This window comes from Macaca thibetana, chromosome 11, assembly GCF_024542745.1.
Source record: "Macaca thibetana thibetana isolate TM-01 chromosome 11, ASM2454274v1, whole genome shotgun sequence".
NCBI lineage: Eukaryota > Metazoa > Chordata > Mammalia > Primates > Cercopithecidae > Macaca > Macaca thibetana.
In genome coordinates, this window is record NC_065588.1 from 65,026,699 (window position 1) to 65,046,082 (window position 19,384).

Sequence of the window (19,384 nt, forward strand, 5' to 3'; positions counted from 1 at the left end):
TATAAACCAATGCCACAAACGTAAAATTCTATATGTGATGTGAATTTTTCAAAAGTGAAATTTTTGCCTTTGCAAAAATTATCACAGTGAGAAAATTATGGCAGTGAAAGAGATCTGATGAAACCAACTCCATCTTGCGTCTAACCTTCAAGCTGTCCTTGTTCATTCCTGGGCATAGGCTAAACTAACATAGTTCATAGTTTAACATTGAAACAAAGATGATAATAGCCTTTTCCTGAATATAGGACTAACAAATTAGCCACAAGATTAGAAATTATGGCTTAGGAGTTATGCAGCCAGAGGCCGCAAGATTCCAAACCTCCCCAGTTGCTCAGGGGGATAACATCGCTATTGTAAAACCTAAGATACTTTTTAGACCCTGCACTGGATGGATCTGCTGGCACCACCCACATCGATAAACTGGCTCATCTGGTCTTGTGGCCCCCAGCCAGGAACTGACTCAGCACAAGAGAACAGCTTTGATGCCCTATGATTTCGTCTCCGACCTGACCAATCACCACTCCCCACTGTCTCTCCCCCTACCCACCAAATTATCCTGAAAATCCCAGCCTCTGAATTTTTGGGGCGACTGATTTAAGTAATAATAAAACTCCGGTCTCCCGTTCAGTTGGCTTTGCATGAATTAAACTCTTTCTCTATCGCAGTTCCCCTGTCTTAATACATCTGCTCTATCTGGGCAACAGGCAAAATGAATCTGTTGGGCAGTTACAAAAGCCTATATCAAGTCTATCACAGTAAAAATAATTCATTGATCTTTAAGAAATGAAAGCTTAAAAAAAATTCCTATCCCCCACCTCCCCAAAAAAGCAGAATTGCAATTTAGGCTGGGCACAATGGCTCAAGCCTATAATCCCAACACTCTGGAAGGCGAAGGCCAGAGGATCACTTGAGGCCAGGAGTTTGAGAACAGCCTGGGCAACACTGTGGGACCCTATCTCTACAAAAAAATAAAAAACTCAGCCTGGTGTGGTGGCACACACCTCTAGACCTAGCTACGTGGGAGGATGAGGCAGGAGGATTGCTTGGGCCCAGGTGTTTGAGGTTACAGTGAGCCATGATCACACCAATGCTTTATAGCCTGGGTTACAAAGCAAGACCCCAACTCCAAAAGAAAAAATAATTGCAATTTAGTTAAATTATTTAACAAACATATTCAACAGTTACTTCTACAGTACAGTGATTAAGACCACTAGCCCTGAAGTCAAGGAAACATGGGTTTGAACTTAGGCTCTGACCTAAAATACTTTGCTTAATGTTACTAGAGTTGGCTTAAAACTCTAGGCACTCGATTCTTTTTTTTTTTAAGACAGGGTCTCGCTTTGTCACCCAGGCTGAAGTACAGTGGTGTGATCATGGCCCACTGTAGCCTCAACCTCTCAGGCTCAAGCAATCCTTCCACCTCAGCCTCCTGAGTAGCTGGGACCATGGGTATGCACCACCATGCCTGGCTAATTAAAAAAATATTTTGTTTTTTAGAGACAAGACCTTACTATGTTTCCCAGGCTAGTCTTGAACTCCTGGCCTCAACAACCTCCCCAGCTTGACCTCCCAAAGTGATGGGATTATAAGTATGAACCACCATGCCTGGCCTGGGCACACAATTCTTTAAGCACACAGTCATGCCTTGCTTCAATATTTCCATTAGGCAGAAATTAGAGCTGTCTTACCAACCTAGAGATTACCCAAGAAAAGTATTTTTTTCTGCAAAATTTGAAAAACACAGCATAGAAGACAGGCACAAAACAAAGAGTAGGGAGGGCTGGGGAAGATTTTCCCAGGCGTCTCTTCTGCATCCACACTCAGGCTGAGGATGTTAGATGCTCCTGGTTTCAGGGCATGGTCCCAGTTTTCAGCATAACTCTGATTTTAGAGTATTGGTTATAGTTTACTATGCAGCAAGCCAGGAGCAGAATGAGGGGATGGGGGAAGGTGAGGAGACAAGGACCCCATTCCCAGGCAATCTGAATATCTGTAGCATAAGGGAATGGTAGAGAACCCCATTCAACCTGCACTGGCATCAACCCTTCCAATTAAAAAAAAAAAAAAGATTCAACTATAGGTATGTCAAGTGATGTAAATTAGGAGGTTGTGTAAATTAAACCTAGAATTGAGGCTTCAATCCAACATGCCAATATGTGTGCAAATAATGTGTGTGCCTGGATGAACCAGAAAAACACCTACTAGTCTTTATTAAAATGAGAAAGAACCGCAGAAATGTTTCTGCCATGCTGCTCTGAAAAATGAATAAACATCGGTGACAAAGGCTCACCATGAGCGCTTTGTCTGTTAGCTCCCCAGCAATCAAGGAGAGAGAAGTGAAGAGTAGAGGAAAGAAAGGGACAGGTAGGTGACTGGAAGATACTTTTTCCAGTGTTGCCCTCTGAGAGTTTGCTACTTTTTTACAGAACCAACAAGCCCAAATCCTCTCACCAAATGGTGCTGGAACAACTTAGTATCCATCCAAGTGAAATTAATTTGAGATAGATCATAGATCTATACTTAATAACTAAAACCATAAAACAGAACATTTTAAAAACAGAGAAGAGAGAGTAAAGGAGTGGATCCACAGCCGGGCAAGGCCTGGTGCTCAGGCTCTGGGTTCCCACAGCTGGTGACCAAGCACAAACCTGGGCCCCTTTCATGGTACATGGGGCTAATAAACATGCCTTCTGCAGAGGTGATCAAAAGAAACGAGGCCTAAAAAGCACTTATAGTCATCTGTGCTGAAGAAATGTTAGCTATTGTTATTATTTTCTTATAAAGCACTGTTTGAGGAGGCAACTTGCCAGCCTGATTAATGTGGCATAGTGAGCCTGTGCCATAGAAAGCATGTGAGACAATGGAAGGTCACTGAAGACAAAAAAAACACCTACAGTAGGAGCCATGATCCTAGTAGAACAAGGACCTTTGCGAGAATAACAGAATACGGGAAATTCATGCAAAATGCGGAGTGGGTTTAACTTTACTTATTTTGTAACAATACTTGGCTGAAAAGGGGCCATTTTAAGTTGATTTTGCAACCCAGAGTTTGCTTTTGGCATTCCTGAGTGTAGCCAGGTGAATTAGCCTGAACCCTCAGCATCAATCAAATGAACCTATCTTCACAATTCCTAAGATGTGTATTAGCCAAAAAGATTTTGCCTTAATTCAACAAACCTTTAGATTTAATTTCCACTTTGAAGTAAAGACAGGGACTAGAGGTACAACTGCAATGATACTATAAAGAAGCAAACCAAAAGTCCAGAATATGTGACATTCTATAGGGCAGACAACTGATTAGGCTCTTTATCAAGCCTGGTATCATAATAAAAATACATTGGATTAAATGAGATCCAAGAGATCCAATATATCCACTAAATGTGATGCATGGGCCAGGACTGGATCCTGATTTGGGTAATTTTAGAGACATTTGAGGACAATTGGAGAAACTAGAAAGTAGGGGATAAGATAAAGACAGAATAAAGATTTATTGGTACAAAAAGGTAGCTAGTATTTACCTAAAAATGTTGCAAATAGCATAGTCTCTTTTGGTAAAAGTGCATGCACACACAAATATCTGGAAAAATAAATAAGAAATTAGGAGCACTAATTTTGGGAAGGTCAGTATATAATGTTTTGTTTATACTTTTTCTAACATGAACATATGTTGATCTTGTAATTTTTTTTTTTTTTTTTGAGACAGTCTCACTCTGTTGCCCAGGTTGGAGTGCAGTGGTGCGATCTCGGCTCACTGCAACCTCTGCCTCCTGGGTTCAAGTGATTCTCCTGCCTCAGCCTCCCGAGTAGCTGGGATTACAGGTGCACGCCACCGTGCCCAGCGAATTTTTGTATTTTTAGTAGAGATGGGGTTTCATCATGTTGGCCAGGCTGGTCTTGAACTCCTAAACTCAGGTGATCCACCCACCTCAGCCTCCCCAAATGCTGGGATTACAGGCGTGAGCCCCCATGCTTGGCCTGCTTTTTTTTTTTAACATTTAGTTTCAGGAGTACATGTGCAGATTGGTTCTACAGGTAAATTTTGTGCTGTGGGGATTTGGTGTATGGATTATTTCATCACCCAGGTAATCAGCTTAGTATCTAATAGGTAGGTATTTGATCCTCACCCTCCTCCCAACCTCCATCCTCAATTAGGTGCTAATATCTATTGTTCCCTTCTTTGTGCCCATGTGTATTCAATGTTTAGTTCTCACTCATAAGTGAGAACATGCAGTGTTTGATTTTCTGTTCCTGCGTTAGTTTGCTTAGGATAAGGTCAAAGGTGCATGATCTCGTTCTTTTTTTACGGCTGCATAGTATGACATGATGTATATATACCACATTTCCTTTATCCAGTCTACCACTGATGGGCATTTAGACTAACCCTATGTCTTTGTTATTGTGAATAGTGCTCCAGTGAACATATGTGTGCATGTGTCTTTATAGCAGAACAATTTATATTCCTTTGGGTAGATATTGGGATTGCTGGGTTGAATCGTAGTTCTGTTTCAAGTTCTTTGAGAAATCACCACACTGCTTTTCACAGTGGTTGAACTAATTTACATTCCTACCAGCAGCGTATAAGTGATTCCTTTTCTCTGTAGCCTCATCAGCATCTGCTATTTTTTGACTTTTTATTAATAGCCATTCTGACTGGTATGAGATGGTATCTCATTGTGGTTTTTGATTTGCATTTCTCTGATGATTAGGGTTGTTAGACACTTTTTCTTTTTTTTTTTTTTTTTTTTTTTGAGACAGAGTCTCGCTATGTCGCCCAGGCTGGAGTGCAGTGGCCGGATCTCAGTTCACTGCAAGCTCGGCCTCCCGGGTTTACGCCATTCTCCTGCCTCAGCCTCCCGAGTAGCTGGGACTACAGGCGCCCGCCACCTCGCCCGGCTAGTTTTTTTTGTATTTTTTAGTAGAGACGGGGTTTCACCGGGTTAGCCTGGATGGTCTCGATCTGCTGACCTCGTGATCCGCCCATCTCGGCCTCCCAAAGTGCTGGGATTACAGGCTTGAGCCACCGCGCCCGGCCTTTTTTTTTTTTTTTTTTTTTTTTTTGAGACGGAGTCTCGCTCTGTCGCCCAGGCTGGAGTGCAGTGGCGCGATCTCGGCTCACTGCAAGCTCCGCCTCCCGGGTTCACGCCATTCTCCTGCCTCAGCCTCCCGAGTAGCTGGGACTACAGGCGCCCACAACCGCGCCCGGCTAATTTTTTGTATTTTTAGTAGAGACGGGGTTTCACCGTGGTCTCGATCTCCTGACCTTGTGATCCGCCCGCCTCAGCCTCCCAAAGTGCTGGGATTACAGGCGTGAGCCACCGCGCCCGGCGTTAGACACTTTTTCATATGCTTTTTGGCCACCAATTTCTAATTTAAAAAAAGACCCAATTCCAAAACAAGGCATAAATAAGTAAAATAAAAATACATGGGGGAAAATGGCAGGTGTAATCAGCAGAGCTGAGTCTCCCTGATGCAGCTGATGCTCCCTGTCATCCAGCCATGGTACTAAGTGTGGAAACACACACACACACACACACACACACACACACACACACAGTGGGGGTGGGGGTCTCATTTAAAAAATAGTGTGGCCAATTCTGTCCACCCTGACACTCAGTGTGTATGTGTTCCCTGCAGGGATTCTCCACCTAAGGTCCATAAACTCCTAGATAATCCACAGGCCCTGAAGTCAGAGGTCAAATTTATAAGAGAATAGCAAGGAGTACATCCAAAAAAGGTTAAGAACCACTGCCCAAAAATGTTAGCTCTGTTGCTTCTTAAAAATGCTTTCAATTTCAAAAGATCTATGGGAGGAAAAAGGGGGTCATTAGATCCTGTATTCAGAAGGACTTCTCAACTCCTAGCGGCATGGGGAGGGCAGAATAGATAAGCTCTCAAATTCAGAATAATAAATTTCTTACTAGCCCCATAGAGCCCTCAGACATTGCCATGAGCTGGGACACATAAGGGGGTAACAGTGCTTCAGATTCCCACCCCAAAATACACTGGGACTTTTCCTCGCTGCCTAGTCTCTGCCCTCAGCATTTCTCAAAGAATCAGAGTGCACTCGCGAGCCCTGATTTGAACAATACACCAACTACCCAGACAGCAAGATGCCAGAAATTTAGGAGAGTGCATGGAAAGAATAAGCAAATTTGGAGGTAGGTGAGGGAAAGGACTCTTGCTTATCTTTGGGAGTTTCAGTTCTGACGACTAATTTCTGAGTAGATGGCTGGAACCTCTGAAATGCCAGCAATAAATAAACTACTAAATACAAATGCATTCTGAGCTGGGTGTGGTGGCTTACACCTGTAATCCCAGAACTTTGGGAGGCTGAGGTGGGCCTCCCAAAGGCCCCTGACGTCGGGGCCTCCCTGACGTCAGGGGTTCGAGACTAGCTTGACCAAAATGGTGAAACCTCATCTCTGCTAAAAAAAAAAAAAAATACAAAAAAAAAAAATTATCTCGGCATAGTGGTGCATGCCTGTAGTCCCAAATACTCAGGAGGAGGAGGCAGGAGAACTGCTTGAACCTTGTAGGCAGAGGTTGCAGTGAGCCGAGATCATGCCAATGCACTCCAGCCTGGGAGACAAGAGCAAAACTCCGTCTCAGAAAAAAAAAAAAAAAAAAAAAGAAAAGAAAAAAGCATTCTGAGGGACCTTGATCAATAGACTAGATAGCAAAAGGGAAAGGCAGTCTGAGTTGCTGTCTGTAATGAACAGTTGTTTTATTAAAACCAACTTTGGTCAGACTCCTTGCAACGTCGTCTTTTTTATTTATTTTATTTTATTTATTTATTTATTTATTTATTTATTTATTTTTTTGAGACGGAGTCTCGCTCTGTCACCCAGGCTGGAGTGCAGTGGCCGGATCTCAGCTCACTGCAAGCTCCGCCTCCCTGGGTTCACGCCATTCTCCTGCCTCAGCCTCCCGAGTAGCTGGGACTACAGGCGCCTGCCACCTCGCCCGGCTAAGTTTTTGTATTTTTAGTAGAGACGGGGTTTCACTGTGTTACCCAGGATGGTCTCGATCTCCTGACCTCGTGATCCGCCCGTCTCGGCCTCCCAAAGTGCTGGGATTACAGGCCTGAGCCACTGCGCCCGGCCGCAACATCGTCTTTTTTAAAGAAACCGCCTGTTATGCTCAAAAAGTCACAGACGGACTAAACTTGCACCCATCCCAAAAGCGAGTTCAAAGATTTACTCCTTTGTTAGGGGCAGGTGCTTGCATCTTAGCTGCAGCTGCAAGAAGTATCCTCTCTCAGCAGGACAGGTTGGGCAGCATGCCTGGCAAGGGCAGGCAGAGTGTACCATGAAAGCTGGATCCGGTTCCTATAGAGTTTGGGGAGGCCTAAGTCAGAACAGGAAGCTCAGCACTGATTAGAGCGTGCCACCTGCACTATTGCAAATCCAGAAGTGTTTTAACAAGTCAGCAGATAGTACTTATTGGAATATGCATGTAAATGACAAAGTCCCTAAAGTTACAAGTTGTGTTTTACAGTGTAATACCCATATTCCTGCGCAAAGTTTCCTTATTGTGATGGCTGGGAACTCTTTGATTGCTCAGTTTTATAGAGTCCTGGTAAACAGAAAATATTTCGGTTGCCATGGTCTCAAAATATGCTGAGGAAGCAAGGTGAGAAATAGACGTGAACATCTTCAACTGCCTGGCAAGAATGGCTGTGTAGGTAACAGTGGTAAATGATATTTTGAGGAACCTAAAAATTAATTAAAAGTAGAGTTTATCCCTGCTAAGTTGGAAAAGAGGCAAGATATTATTAAGGAATTTAAAAGTGTGGTTTTGTGTGTGTGTGTGTTTTGTTTGTTTGTTTGTTTGAGATGGAGTCTCACTCTGTCGCCGCCTAGGCTGGAGAGCAGAGACACCATCTTGGCTCACTGCAGCCTCCACCTTCCTGGGTTCAAGCAATTCTCCTGCCTCAGCCTCCCGACTAGCTGAGATTACAGGTACGCGCCACCACACCTGGCTAATTTTTCGTATTTTTAGTAGAGACAAGGTTCCACCATGTTGGCCAGGCTGTCTTTAACTACTGACCTCAAGTGATCTGCCTGCCGTGGCCTCCCAAAGTGCTGGGATTATAGGCATGAGCCACTGCACCCAGCCAAGTGTTTGTTGAATGGTGAGTAGGGGAGAATCCCAAGTGTGATTGTCTAAACTGGAGCACTGAACACCCTGAGTATTAGATTTGAGAGAGAGTAACAAAAGCATTTGAAAAGCCAGATCTGGTTGTGGGTTCGGATATAATACAGCTCCTTTGCTGGGTCACCTTCACGCTGACCAGGAGGTTGGAAAACTCAACCCAGAAAGGAGATTGCAGGGATTGGCTGGCAGAAGTTCAGGGCTGGGGAACTGTTGTTCTTTCGGCCCCAAACACAAAACAAGCTCCAGCTACTCTGACAGGGCGCTGGGTACACAACCATTTGGCTGTGGTGGTTGTTGGACCCTGATTCCTTAACTTCCCACAGGCCTCACAGGAAGACCTCTCCAGGCCTTGCTTCTTTGCTACAATGCATGCTGGAGACTTCCCAAGCTTCCTCTGTAGCATTTACACAGAGCTCAAGAGACCGTAGGGGAAGCTTCTCTCGTGACATTTCAGAAATTCGAACCACATACGTACCTCATCTCCATGCATATTTGCCACGTATTTGAACTCCGGAATCCCAATTCTGTGTTCCTTTGGAAACCGCCCCACAACAAGAACCCACAGGTTTCTACCTTTACAGGAAAAGAAGAAAAGATGGAAAAGTAAGTTGTCTCTTAAAATGACAAATGAACTCTGGGAGAATGAGACTAGGAAACAGGATGCTGCTTCCCCCACTTGATCGTTTGAATGTTTCATGGTGACTTAAGTTTGTATGACTAATAGCTCCGTGCTTAAAACACTTTTCGTTTACTGCCAGAATTTATGGAAACCCTTTCAATTCAGCACAAATATTTCACTTATTATTTTAGAACGTGATTTTTAAAAGCTGAAGACTTATTAGGGGATGTAGATGTTATTCTTCTAAAATGTGTACATACTTTGCTCTGAGATCCTGGAGTCTCTGAGATCCTGGAGCCTCCTAGGATCTTGTTAATTTACACAATTATACAAAGTTAAATCCTAGTTGATGGTTGACTGGGAGGGTGTCATAACTCACAGTACAAGGAAAGAGAAAAAACAACAATAAAAGTAACTCAGGGCTGGGCGCGGTGGCTCACACCCAAAATCCCAGCACTTTGGGAGGCCAAGGCGGGCGGATCATGAGGTCAGAAGATTGAGACCATTCTGGCTAACACAGTGAAACCCCGTCTCTACTAAATAGACAAAAAATTAGCTGGGCGTGGTGGCGGGCGCCTGTAGTCCCAGTTACTCGGGAGGCTGAGGCAGGAGAATGGCGTGAACCCGGGAGGTGGAGCTTGCAGTGAGCCAATATTGCGCCACTGCACTTCAGCCTGGGTGACAGAGCAAGACTCAGTCTCAAAAAAAAAAAAAAAAAAAAAAAAAAAAAAAAAAAAAAAAAGTGACTCAGAAGGGAGATTGTTTTTAAAGTAGGAGATCCTGAATTCTGCATTTGAATGCTGATGTGACACAGCCCCTTGGGAGCATCCTTAATATGTGTGAGTACTGTCAGGTGAACTGGGAACCACAACCCAAAGAAAGCATCTAAGTCTTAGCTCTATTTGATTTGGGCAAGAAAGGGCAGAGACGAAAGCTCACTGAGGATTTGCTTTGTGCAGATATTATGTGTGCTGCTCTAGGCTCAGGTAATCTCAAGTAATCCCTTGTCATGACCCACTGAGACGGATTATTAACCAAACTTTACAAATGAAAAAACTGATCTTCAAAAATATTAAGTAAAGGGCTTATGATCACACTGCCAATCAGAGGCTGTGATTTGAGTCCCTGAGCCAAGAACTGAACTCCAGTCTATTTGACTTCAATTCTAGTGCTCCTCCCACTAACAAAAACTGCTTGTCTCTTCATAAGCCACATGCTCTATGCCCAACGAATTTCTGGTCTATCGGAGAATAGCAACACACAAGCATATACCAGAGTGTGACATATCATAGATGTGTGTGTAGTGTACTGTTGTGGGCATAGAATAAAAAAGCAAATGGGTAATTTTTTCCAAGGAGGGGGCTGATGAAAAGCTTTACGGATGTAGGGTTTTACAGATGATGCCTCTACACAAGGTTCTGAAGAGTGATTCTGAGTTTGCCACGCGGACAAGCACACTACTACATCTGGTGGTTCCCCATCAGAAGCATTTGATCAACCAATTTCATTAACCTTCCATTCCCCAACCCTGTCAATTCTTTGTTGTCTGCAGCTTTACTTCTACAAAGTTACCTTTTTCATATGAAACAAGGAACTTTTCATGAGTGAGCTGTTACACCTGGCTTTTAAAGTTTGTTTCTGAGGAATTCTTTTGTGTTAACCAATTGTACAGAATATGATCTAGTTCACTTACAAGCAAGGAAAAAATTAAGTATCATCTCAATATAATATTTATCAATAGTTATTGATAACTATGCATCTGCAAGCTGGCCTATTACATAAAAGATAATGGAAGATGGCATAAACCTGACTTGATATGGATCTCCAATATTATTTTGTTTAAGGAAGGAGGGAAATCACACTGATAAAAATCTAAATGAAGAAGCACTTTGATGAGTAATTCAATCTCAATTTTAGCACGAGTGGCCCCTAAGTGAACTGCAAGATGAGAATCTTACCTTGAACAACCTCAGCGATACAGTCTGAGAATGAAAACCAACCAACTGACCTGAAGAACACTATCCTTTGGAATGACAGGCCTCTTGAAGGGTTTTAACTGCCCTCTCCAACTTACTGGCTATCTCTGGTCTAGACCAGAGCAAATGCACAAAGGACAAACTATTTACTTTTCACAACATGACTGTCAGGGTAAGAAGTAATCTAAACAAAGTTTTGTTTTTGTTTTAAATCAAGGTTAGAAAGACTACCTTTACTCCCAAAAGTTCCTGCTAAAACAGGCGTTCTAAAGAGTTCTGAAGTACTCAGCCTCTCTCTCTCCACCACTAAGTAAATGAAGTTTATCTATATTCAGGAACTCACGCAGCGTTTAACACAAATCCTGGGGCTGTGACATAAGTGCACAACTAAGTTTGCCTGGAGGATCAGGAAAAGTTTTATAATTTAGAAGCGTTCGTTAAGATCTCTAAGACAAGAAAGCAGACAAGTGCTACAAAATACTATAGGAGTTCAGGAGAAAGTAGAAGGAGAAGCTTGGAAAATTAAGTATAGCTTCAACAGGCAGAAATAGGTGAGGTGCCTTTCCCACATCAGAGGCACTGGGGATCTTTGTAAAAATGCCAATTCCTGAGCCCCAGCCTCAATCAAACTCTTGGGGTAAAGTGTGAAACTGGCATTTAGCAAGCTCCTTTGGTGACTGGGAGGCTCATTAAAGTTTGAAAGTTGCTGAGACTGAGGTAGGAAAACTTCCAGACAGATTTGAGAGGTAGTTGATATTTAGGTACAATCATTTCATTTTACATATAATCGTTAACATGTTTATATGTTAAGAAATATACTTCTAGGCCGGGCGCGGTGGCTCAAGCCTGTAATCCCAGCACTTTGGGAGGCCGAGACGGGCGGATCACGAGGTCAGGAGATCGAGACCATCCTGGCTAACACGGTGAAACCCCGTCTCTACTAAAAAAATACAAAAAACTAGCCGGGCGAGGTGGCGAGCGCCTGTAGTCCCAGCTACTCGGGAGGCTGAGGCAGGAGAATGGCGTGAACCCGGGGGGCGGAGCTTGCAGTGAGCTGAGATCTGGCCACTGCACTCCAGCCTGGGCAACAGAGCGAGACTCCGTCTCAAAAAAAAAAAAAAAGAAATATACTTCTAATCCACGTTTTTAAATGGCTGACTAATATTTTATTATATGAATGCACTACCATTTAGTCAATTCTCTATTGTTAGGTGTCCAATGATAAGTAATTTTATGTAAACTATAGCATGTTCACTAAAATTATGTACAGAATTTATAACATTAAAATATTTTATAATGTGAAAAAGAATGCAAAATTATATAATCACAACCATGTTAAACAGACTTTCTATTAAAAACCTATAGCTTCGTAGCATATAAAACCTTAAATAATGGATGAGGCCAGGTGTGGTGACTCATGCCTGTAATCCCAGTGCTTTGGGAGGCTGAGGTGGGAGGATCACTTGAGGCCAGGAGTTTGAGACCAGCCTGGGCAACATAGTGTGATGCCATCTCTACAAAAACTTTAAAAATTAGCTGGGTGTGGTGGCATATGTCTGTAATCCTAGCTACACACTGTAACATTCTCCCCAGGGCCTGAAAGCTTAAGAAGATGAATAACTCCTCCCTTCTCAAGCCCAGTTCCAAGGCGCAAGGTCACTTGCATCAGCATCGTGCCTCAGCAAGACAGCAGAAGCAGGAGGACAGCCAGCAGGAAGACACCTACCCTGGCCGGAAGACATGTACCCCTGAAGATCGAGAAACAGGCCATCCGGGTACAACATGGCAGTTACGTCAGACTAGGACACTTCCTGTTTACAGGAGACTATAAAACCTTTGCCTTGTCCTCACTTGGGGCTGACGCCATTTTAGGCCTCAGCCGCGTGCACCTAGGCGCTCATTAAAACAGCATGTTGCTCTACACCGCCTCCTGTTGTCTGTTGGCGCGCCCTCGGGGTTCCAACCAATACAACAACCTTAGGCTCAGGGAGCTGAGGTGCAAGGATCCCTTGATCCCAGGAGTTGGAGGTTACAGTGAATCATGATTGTACCACTGCACTGCAGCCTGGAAAACAGCGAGACCTGTCTCTTAAAAAATTAATAATAATAACGAATGCATCCCAGCAGGATTGAAAATGGCACACTGTCAGGGATAAGAGACTAAACGATAGGATGATAAAGCCAATTAATTATTTTTACCTTTCTATCTTTCCAGTTTTTTAAATTAAAAAAAAAAATACCCAACCCTGTCATTCAAAAGTGCAGATACTATGTGCCAGGCACTCTGCTAAGCACTTTATGTTATTTGATCTTCACAATACCTGTGAGGTGTGTGATAGCCACAATGTATAGTTGAGGAAACTTAAGTGGCAGAACCAGGGTTCAAATCCAAGTCTGTCTGATTCCAAAATCTGTGCTCTTCTGAGGATCTAAGCCTGCCTCAATGTCCCTGAAAGTACTAAACAGGCCAAAGTCAACCCCACTCTGGGGAAAAAGTTCCCAGCAGTTCTTTCAGCATCGTGTTGCTGTGGTTTGCACCTGGGGCAAGACTGGGCTTTCTTCCTGGCTATGACTGATTACAGAACAAGACACCTGAATCCAAGGCTACCCTACTGGGACATTCCACCTTGGGTGTTAATGTCACAACTCCATCAGACTATCTCTGTGTGGAGAGTCTCAATGGGACATGCCTAGGGAGAAGCAGAGACCTTGGGTGGCCCAGTCACTGGGACAAAGCCGCAGTGATGTGAAGCACATTCCAGTTTTTCGTGAGGCTTGTTGTGTGTTTGGTCTGATACATAAAGTTCTGGTACACAGAATAATAGATCAGCTGGTTTCCCAGGCTTGCATGTTTCTCTGTGTATCCTTACAAGTCACCTTTGACCTAAGTCCAAGCTTGAGAGAGTTTCCTCAATGAACTGAGTTTCAGTTTCTTCCTTGTAAGTGGGAATAACAGCCCTATTGGCAAGGCTGCTGTAAGGCTGCACTGTAGTGTGAGTTCCTTTTATCTTCCCTAATAATGATCCAAAGATCTGACATCAATTTCACGTATGCACATTCCCACTATACCCCACACACAAGAAGTTTATCACATACGGCACGCAAAACCCACATTAAATAATGAGCGAATCCCCAGAAGAGTTGAAAATCACATATCATTTAGTCAGTTTAAACACTCAGTCCCCAAAGTTCACACGCCCTTTGTATTTGAAGGAGAGGAAGAGGTACCTGGCTAAGTGGTTTATTACAAACAAAACAAATGGAGGTTAACAAACAAAACAGAGACAAAAGGCATGGGTGAGGTTTCCAGACTAGCTATGCTTGCATTTTATTATTCACAGCTCAAAGCATTTTATGTATATTCACTCATTTAACCCTAACAGCCACAAATGGTAGATATAGGGTTATCCTTTCATACACAATTCAACAGTCCTTGGGAACTTCATAAGGCAGAGGTTCTCAAAGTGTGGTCGCGGGACCAATAGTATGAGTATCACCTGGGAACTGGTTAGAACCGCACATCCTTGCATTCCACCCTAGACGTGCTGAAAGAGAAACTCTGGGGTTGGGGAGCAGTAATGTGTGTGTGTGTGTGTGTGTGTGTGTGTGTGTGTGTGTGTGTGTGTGTGTGTGTGTGTTTTGAGGCAGAGTCTCGCTTTGTTGCTTTGTCCCCCCAGGCTGGAGTGCAGTAGAGCAATCATGGCCCACTGCAGCTGCCACTTCCTCGGTTCAAACAACTCTCATGCCTCAGTCTCCAGAGTAGCTGGGACTACAGATGTGCGCCACCACGGCCAACTAATTTTTGTATTTTTAATAGAGATGGGGTTTCACCATGTTGGCCAGGCTGGTCTCGAACTCCTGACCTCAAGTGATCTGCCCACCTCGGCCTCCCAAAGTGTTGGCATTACAGGCGTGAGCCACTTCATGCGGCTGGAAATCTGTGTTTTAATAAGCTCTCCAGGTGATTCCCAGTCGCCTGAAAGCTTAAGAACCATTGTAACAAAGGACAAGACTGGGTAGTCTATCCATGGAGTCTCTGCTGTGTTCTTAACCACTATGCTGTACTGCTAATCACCTCAGAGATGGAAAATGGAAAACATCGAAGAAAAAAAATCAAAGAAAAACAAAAGAAATGTGAGTGTGTGAAGCAAGCTTGCTGTGTACTGGCTTCTGTTGTTGAGGTTATTGTCTGTCTCCCCTCTGGGGAGAACTGGAAATGGAAGGAGGGAGTCGAGGGGCACGATGAGGATGGTTTGAGAAGTGATGGCTATTGTTTGCTGCCTCAGTTTTGTTTGATTAGCTGGTACATCCCAAATTGCTCTCCACTTAAGGACTACAGGTGAGCCTTAGTCACTTTGCTCCAGAGCTGTGGAATCTGGAGTAGCTGCACTTCTGGGATCAGGCTGTTAGGAGTTCTCCCTCCACTCAGTTTGAATGCTAGTCAGCAAATAGGCTAAGAAAGTAGGGTAGGTAGGCCAGGCGTGGTGGCTCACACCTGTAATCCCAGCACCTTGGGAGGCCAAGGCAGGCAGATCACTTGAGGTTGAGAGTTCGAGACCAGTCTGATAACATGGTGAAAGCCCGTCTACTAAAAATACAAAATTAGCTGGGCATGGTGGTACATGCCTGTAATCCCAGCTACTCGGGAGGCTGAGGCTGGAGAATCCCTTGAACCCAGGAGGCAGAGTTTGCACTGTTGCACTTCAGCCTGGGCAACAAGAGCAAAACTCTGTCTCAAAATAAACAAAAAAACCAAAAAGAAAGTAGGGTAGGCATGTTCTCACGCATAAGTGGGAGTTGAACAATGAGAACACATGGACACAGGGAGGGGAACATCACACACCGGGGCCTGTTGGAGGGTTGGGGGGCAAGGGGAGGGGGAGCGTTAGGACAAATACCTCATGCATGCGGGGCTTAAAACCTAGATAACGGGTTGATAAGGTGCAGCAAACCCCCATGGCACATGTATACCTATGTAACAAACTTGCATGTTCTGCACATTTATCCCAGAACTTAAAGTAAAATTAAAAAAAAAAATTGACCAAAAAAAAAAAAAAAGAAAGAAAAAAGGAAGTAGGCTGGCTAGAGTGGCAAGGGAAGGAAAGACATGGACAAAATCCATCTGCACCATACACACCCTGTCTCTGGGACATGCACCTTTTTTCATGGCAAACCACCCAGCATGCACTGGGGTTTCTGCAGAGTTTCCAGTTTAGGCCAGTCCACATGAACACCCAGTCTGTTTCTGAACTTGCAAAGCTGAGAGCCTGTCAGATGCGATGCCCTCTAGCCTGCCCCAGGTCAGCCACAGGATCCCAGTAAAGCTTAACTGTCATATTCTGCATAGCGGGCTGGGAATTCCTGACTTTGTTTATGGACAGGGGAATCTGTCAAGGAAGGGTCTCAGGGAGTCAGGTGATCCAGGGGTCTTGTGCTGCTGTGATAAGAGTAAGTGCTCTATTCTGCTCTGAAGTAATGAAGGGGCTGGGCTGTTTCTTCTGCCTGGGTCAATTCTAAAATCTACTTAGAACCATGAGTTTTGCAGTTCAGTTTAATATGGGAGTGAGAGGAACACAGGAGGCTTCCCTGTTCAGGCATCCCAAAATGGAACGAGAAATAGGCAGGCATTTGACTCCGACTTCTGCTGCACTGGAATTTCCCGTTGCACAGATTCTGGTGTGGGGTCTAAAATGAGGCCACCTGCTGTGTGAGTATAACCCTGGGCCTTGTGGAGGTTGTGGGACTCAGCAGTCCCCAGGGATTCTGCATGGATCTGGGAACTATGTCCCCTGCACTTTTCTCTCTGGCCCACCTCTTTGGGCCCAGCATTCCTGGCTCTTCTAACTGATCGCCTGGACAAGGAAGCTTTACTCAGTGGAGTATGCTAACCCTGCGATGGCACTCTGAGGGTAGGGCGTGGAGCGCTGGTTATTACCAGGGACTACCTCATGCTTACCAGTCTTCACAGCTGTCTTGTCATCCACCCCACCCCTTGGCTGCACCACCACCACCACTGCCACCATATACACCCTAGTCACTCTCTAATCCTGTGTCATCTTTCTTCACAACTTTTTCACTCTTTGAGATTGTATATTTGTTTATCTATATAGTGTCTGTCTCAACCGAAATGTAACCCACAAGGGCATTGCCTGTTGTGTTCACCATTTTGTTTAGGTTGCTGGTTTTGTTCACTGCTAACCTAACAGTGTCTGGCACATAGTAGGTTTCAATTAGCATCTACTGTAACATATCAAAAATTATTGGTGTATCTCCAGGACTGCTTTTTATTGATAAATATTGGCACATAACATCCAGATCCAGATTCTTCCCCTGGGTATTCAGGGTCCTCGATCACCTGCCCTCCACCTGAATTTCCCACTACCTGCCACCACAAATGTGCCTGCAGAAGGTGGGTTCCTTTCTGCACCCTAGTACCCAAGGCACAGCTCCACCTTCTTTATGTTGTTTTAGCCTAAAATGACTTCAATGGATTTTCTGCCTTTTAAAATCCTCTGAGTCCCACAGAATCCTGGTTCTAAGAAGTTCCCCCAGACTGCTCTGACTCACCTGGGTTTTTCTCTCTCCAGAATATTTCTATAAAGTGGCATCCCAAGAATTGTCACTGTGAAGCATTCTGCCTTGAAGTTAGTTTTCTAAGGGTGTCACAGCCGGGCATGGCGGCTCATGCCTGTAATCCCAGCACTTTGGAAGGCCAAGGAGGACCGATCACTTGAGGTCAGGAGTTTGAGACCAGCCTGGCTAACACGATGAAACTCTGTCTCTACTAAAAATACAAAAATTAGCTGGGCATGGTGGTGTGCGTAACCCAGCTACTTGGGAGGCTGAGGCATGAGAATCACTTGAACCTGGGATGTAGAGGTTGCAGTGAGCCAAGATCATGCCACTACACTCCAGCCTGGGTGACAGAGTGAGACTCAGTCTCAAAAAAAAAAAAAAAAAAAAAAAAAAAAAAAAAAAAAAAAAGGTTTCATGTGGTTAAGTCTTGATTTCATAACAATATTATCATATTTTCCTTTTGCTCCCCTACTGTGTCTACCAGGTAAATCATGGCCATTCCCCAAGGCCCAGGTCACCTTCTTAGTAAAGACCTTGGTGGTGGGCTGTACTATTGGTGGCCCAACATCTGGTGCCCTGATGAACTCAGGCATATCATGTGACCTGCTCTGTCCAGTGAAATGTGGACAGAAATGATATGTACCACTTCTGGGCAGAGCTGTAAGGGCCGATGCCTGATTTGCCATCTCCTTTCCCTCTGACACAAGACAGGCAATGATTGGATAGAGGGTGCTCTGTCAGCTTTGGTCCTGGAGGGAAGGTGACAGGGAGCAGAGTCACAACTGTTCAATAATGGACATATGAGTGAGATCTACATCTTTATTTTTCTGTTATAAGCCATAGCAATTTGTGGGCCTTCTATTTCTGCAGTATAGTCCAGCCCTTTTCATATGACACTGCTTCCATAACCAACCCAAACCAAAATGACTTTCCCTCTAGTGAATGTTCATTATACTTACTGCTGATACCTGTGCTTTTTCAGACAGGGGTTCCAGAACCATAAAATTTTGTGGAAGTGACCCAGAAGTAAAGAAAGCTTAGAAAATATGTTTTAGGCCAGACAAGGTGGCTCACACCTGTAATCCCAGCACTTTGGGAGGCCGAGGCAGGTGGATCATTTGAGGTCAGGAGTTCTCTGCAAAAAGTACAAAAATTAGCTGGATGTGGTGGTGCACAGTCAAGACATTCATTTATATTTCTGACATCACTTTCACGCTTTGACAAAATGAAGTCCAAATGAAAGCATGTTGTTGAGTAAACTTTCCTTTGTTTGGGTGATTGATCAAATATGAACTGGATCCCATGGCTCTAACTGCTTTTCCTTCAATGACTCCCCATGGCATTGCGATGGCACCTGATCCCCTCAGCATGCACACCAGACCTCTTGGGATCTGTCTTCTTCCTGCCTTGGGTTTCCCACCCCAATCCCATATACCAGGCCCTAGCCATTCTTCATTATGTGTAGTTCCCAAAGGAGGTAACTCCCTGCCTTGACACCTTTAATACCTGCTCTTTCTTCTGCATGGATTGTCCTTAGCCCACCCCATCAAAGCGGCCAACCTCCCCTTGCCTTTTCAAGGCTCAGCTAAAAGCTTCCTGATCCTTTTGCTCAGCCCCATCCCCTACCACCCTAAGTTAGATGCTTCCTTTGAACTTTCATAGATAGTACCCCTGCAACCCCTCTCCTATCACTTATTGAAACCAAAGGTTTTCCTGCAAGCAAAGGATTGTGTATCTCTGTGTTTGCAAAATCCTAATGTAGTGTCTGGCGTATACTTAGCAAATGATTGATAAATGTGTGCTGAGTGAATGGATGATTGGATAAGATAACAACCAAACCTGAGGAAGTTCCTTGGAGTCCGAGTCACCCCTGGTCCAGAGATTAGAGGAAACTGTTTTCCAGTATTGATGGAAAAGTCCGTGGCTAGTCTATGAGGTGCCATTTTGGGTGGGCTCTGGAAAGAACCCAATTTTCTAGATCAAATCAAGAGTCGATGGACCTTCCTGGAATACTTCCATACAAGAAAGTGCCAAGATCCAAACCAAATGTCTGGCT

The 19,384-nt window shown here is 44.2% G+C and overlaps 1 protein-coding gene across 2 annotated transcripts in view; it reads right to left on the reverse strand.

Moving 5' to 3' along the window:
* CPM (carboxypeptidase M) overlaps positions 1-19,384 on the reverse strand; it is a 78,384-nt gene that overhangs the window by 24,909 nt on the left and 34,091 nt on the right. For both annotated transcript variants that reach the window (XM_050750075.1, XM_050750074.1), the window contains exon 3: positions 8,633-8,730. In XM_050750075.1, the coding sequence (XP_050606032.1) occupies positions 8,633-8,730 (98 nt within the window). The remainder of the gene's footprint in view (positions 1-8,632; positions 8,731-19,384) is intronic.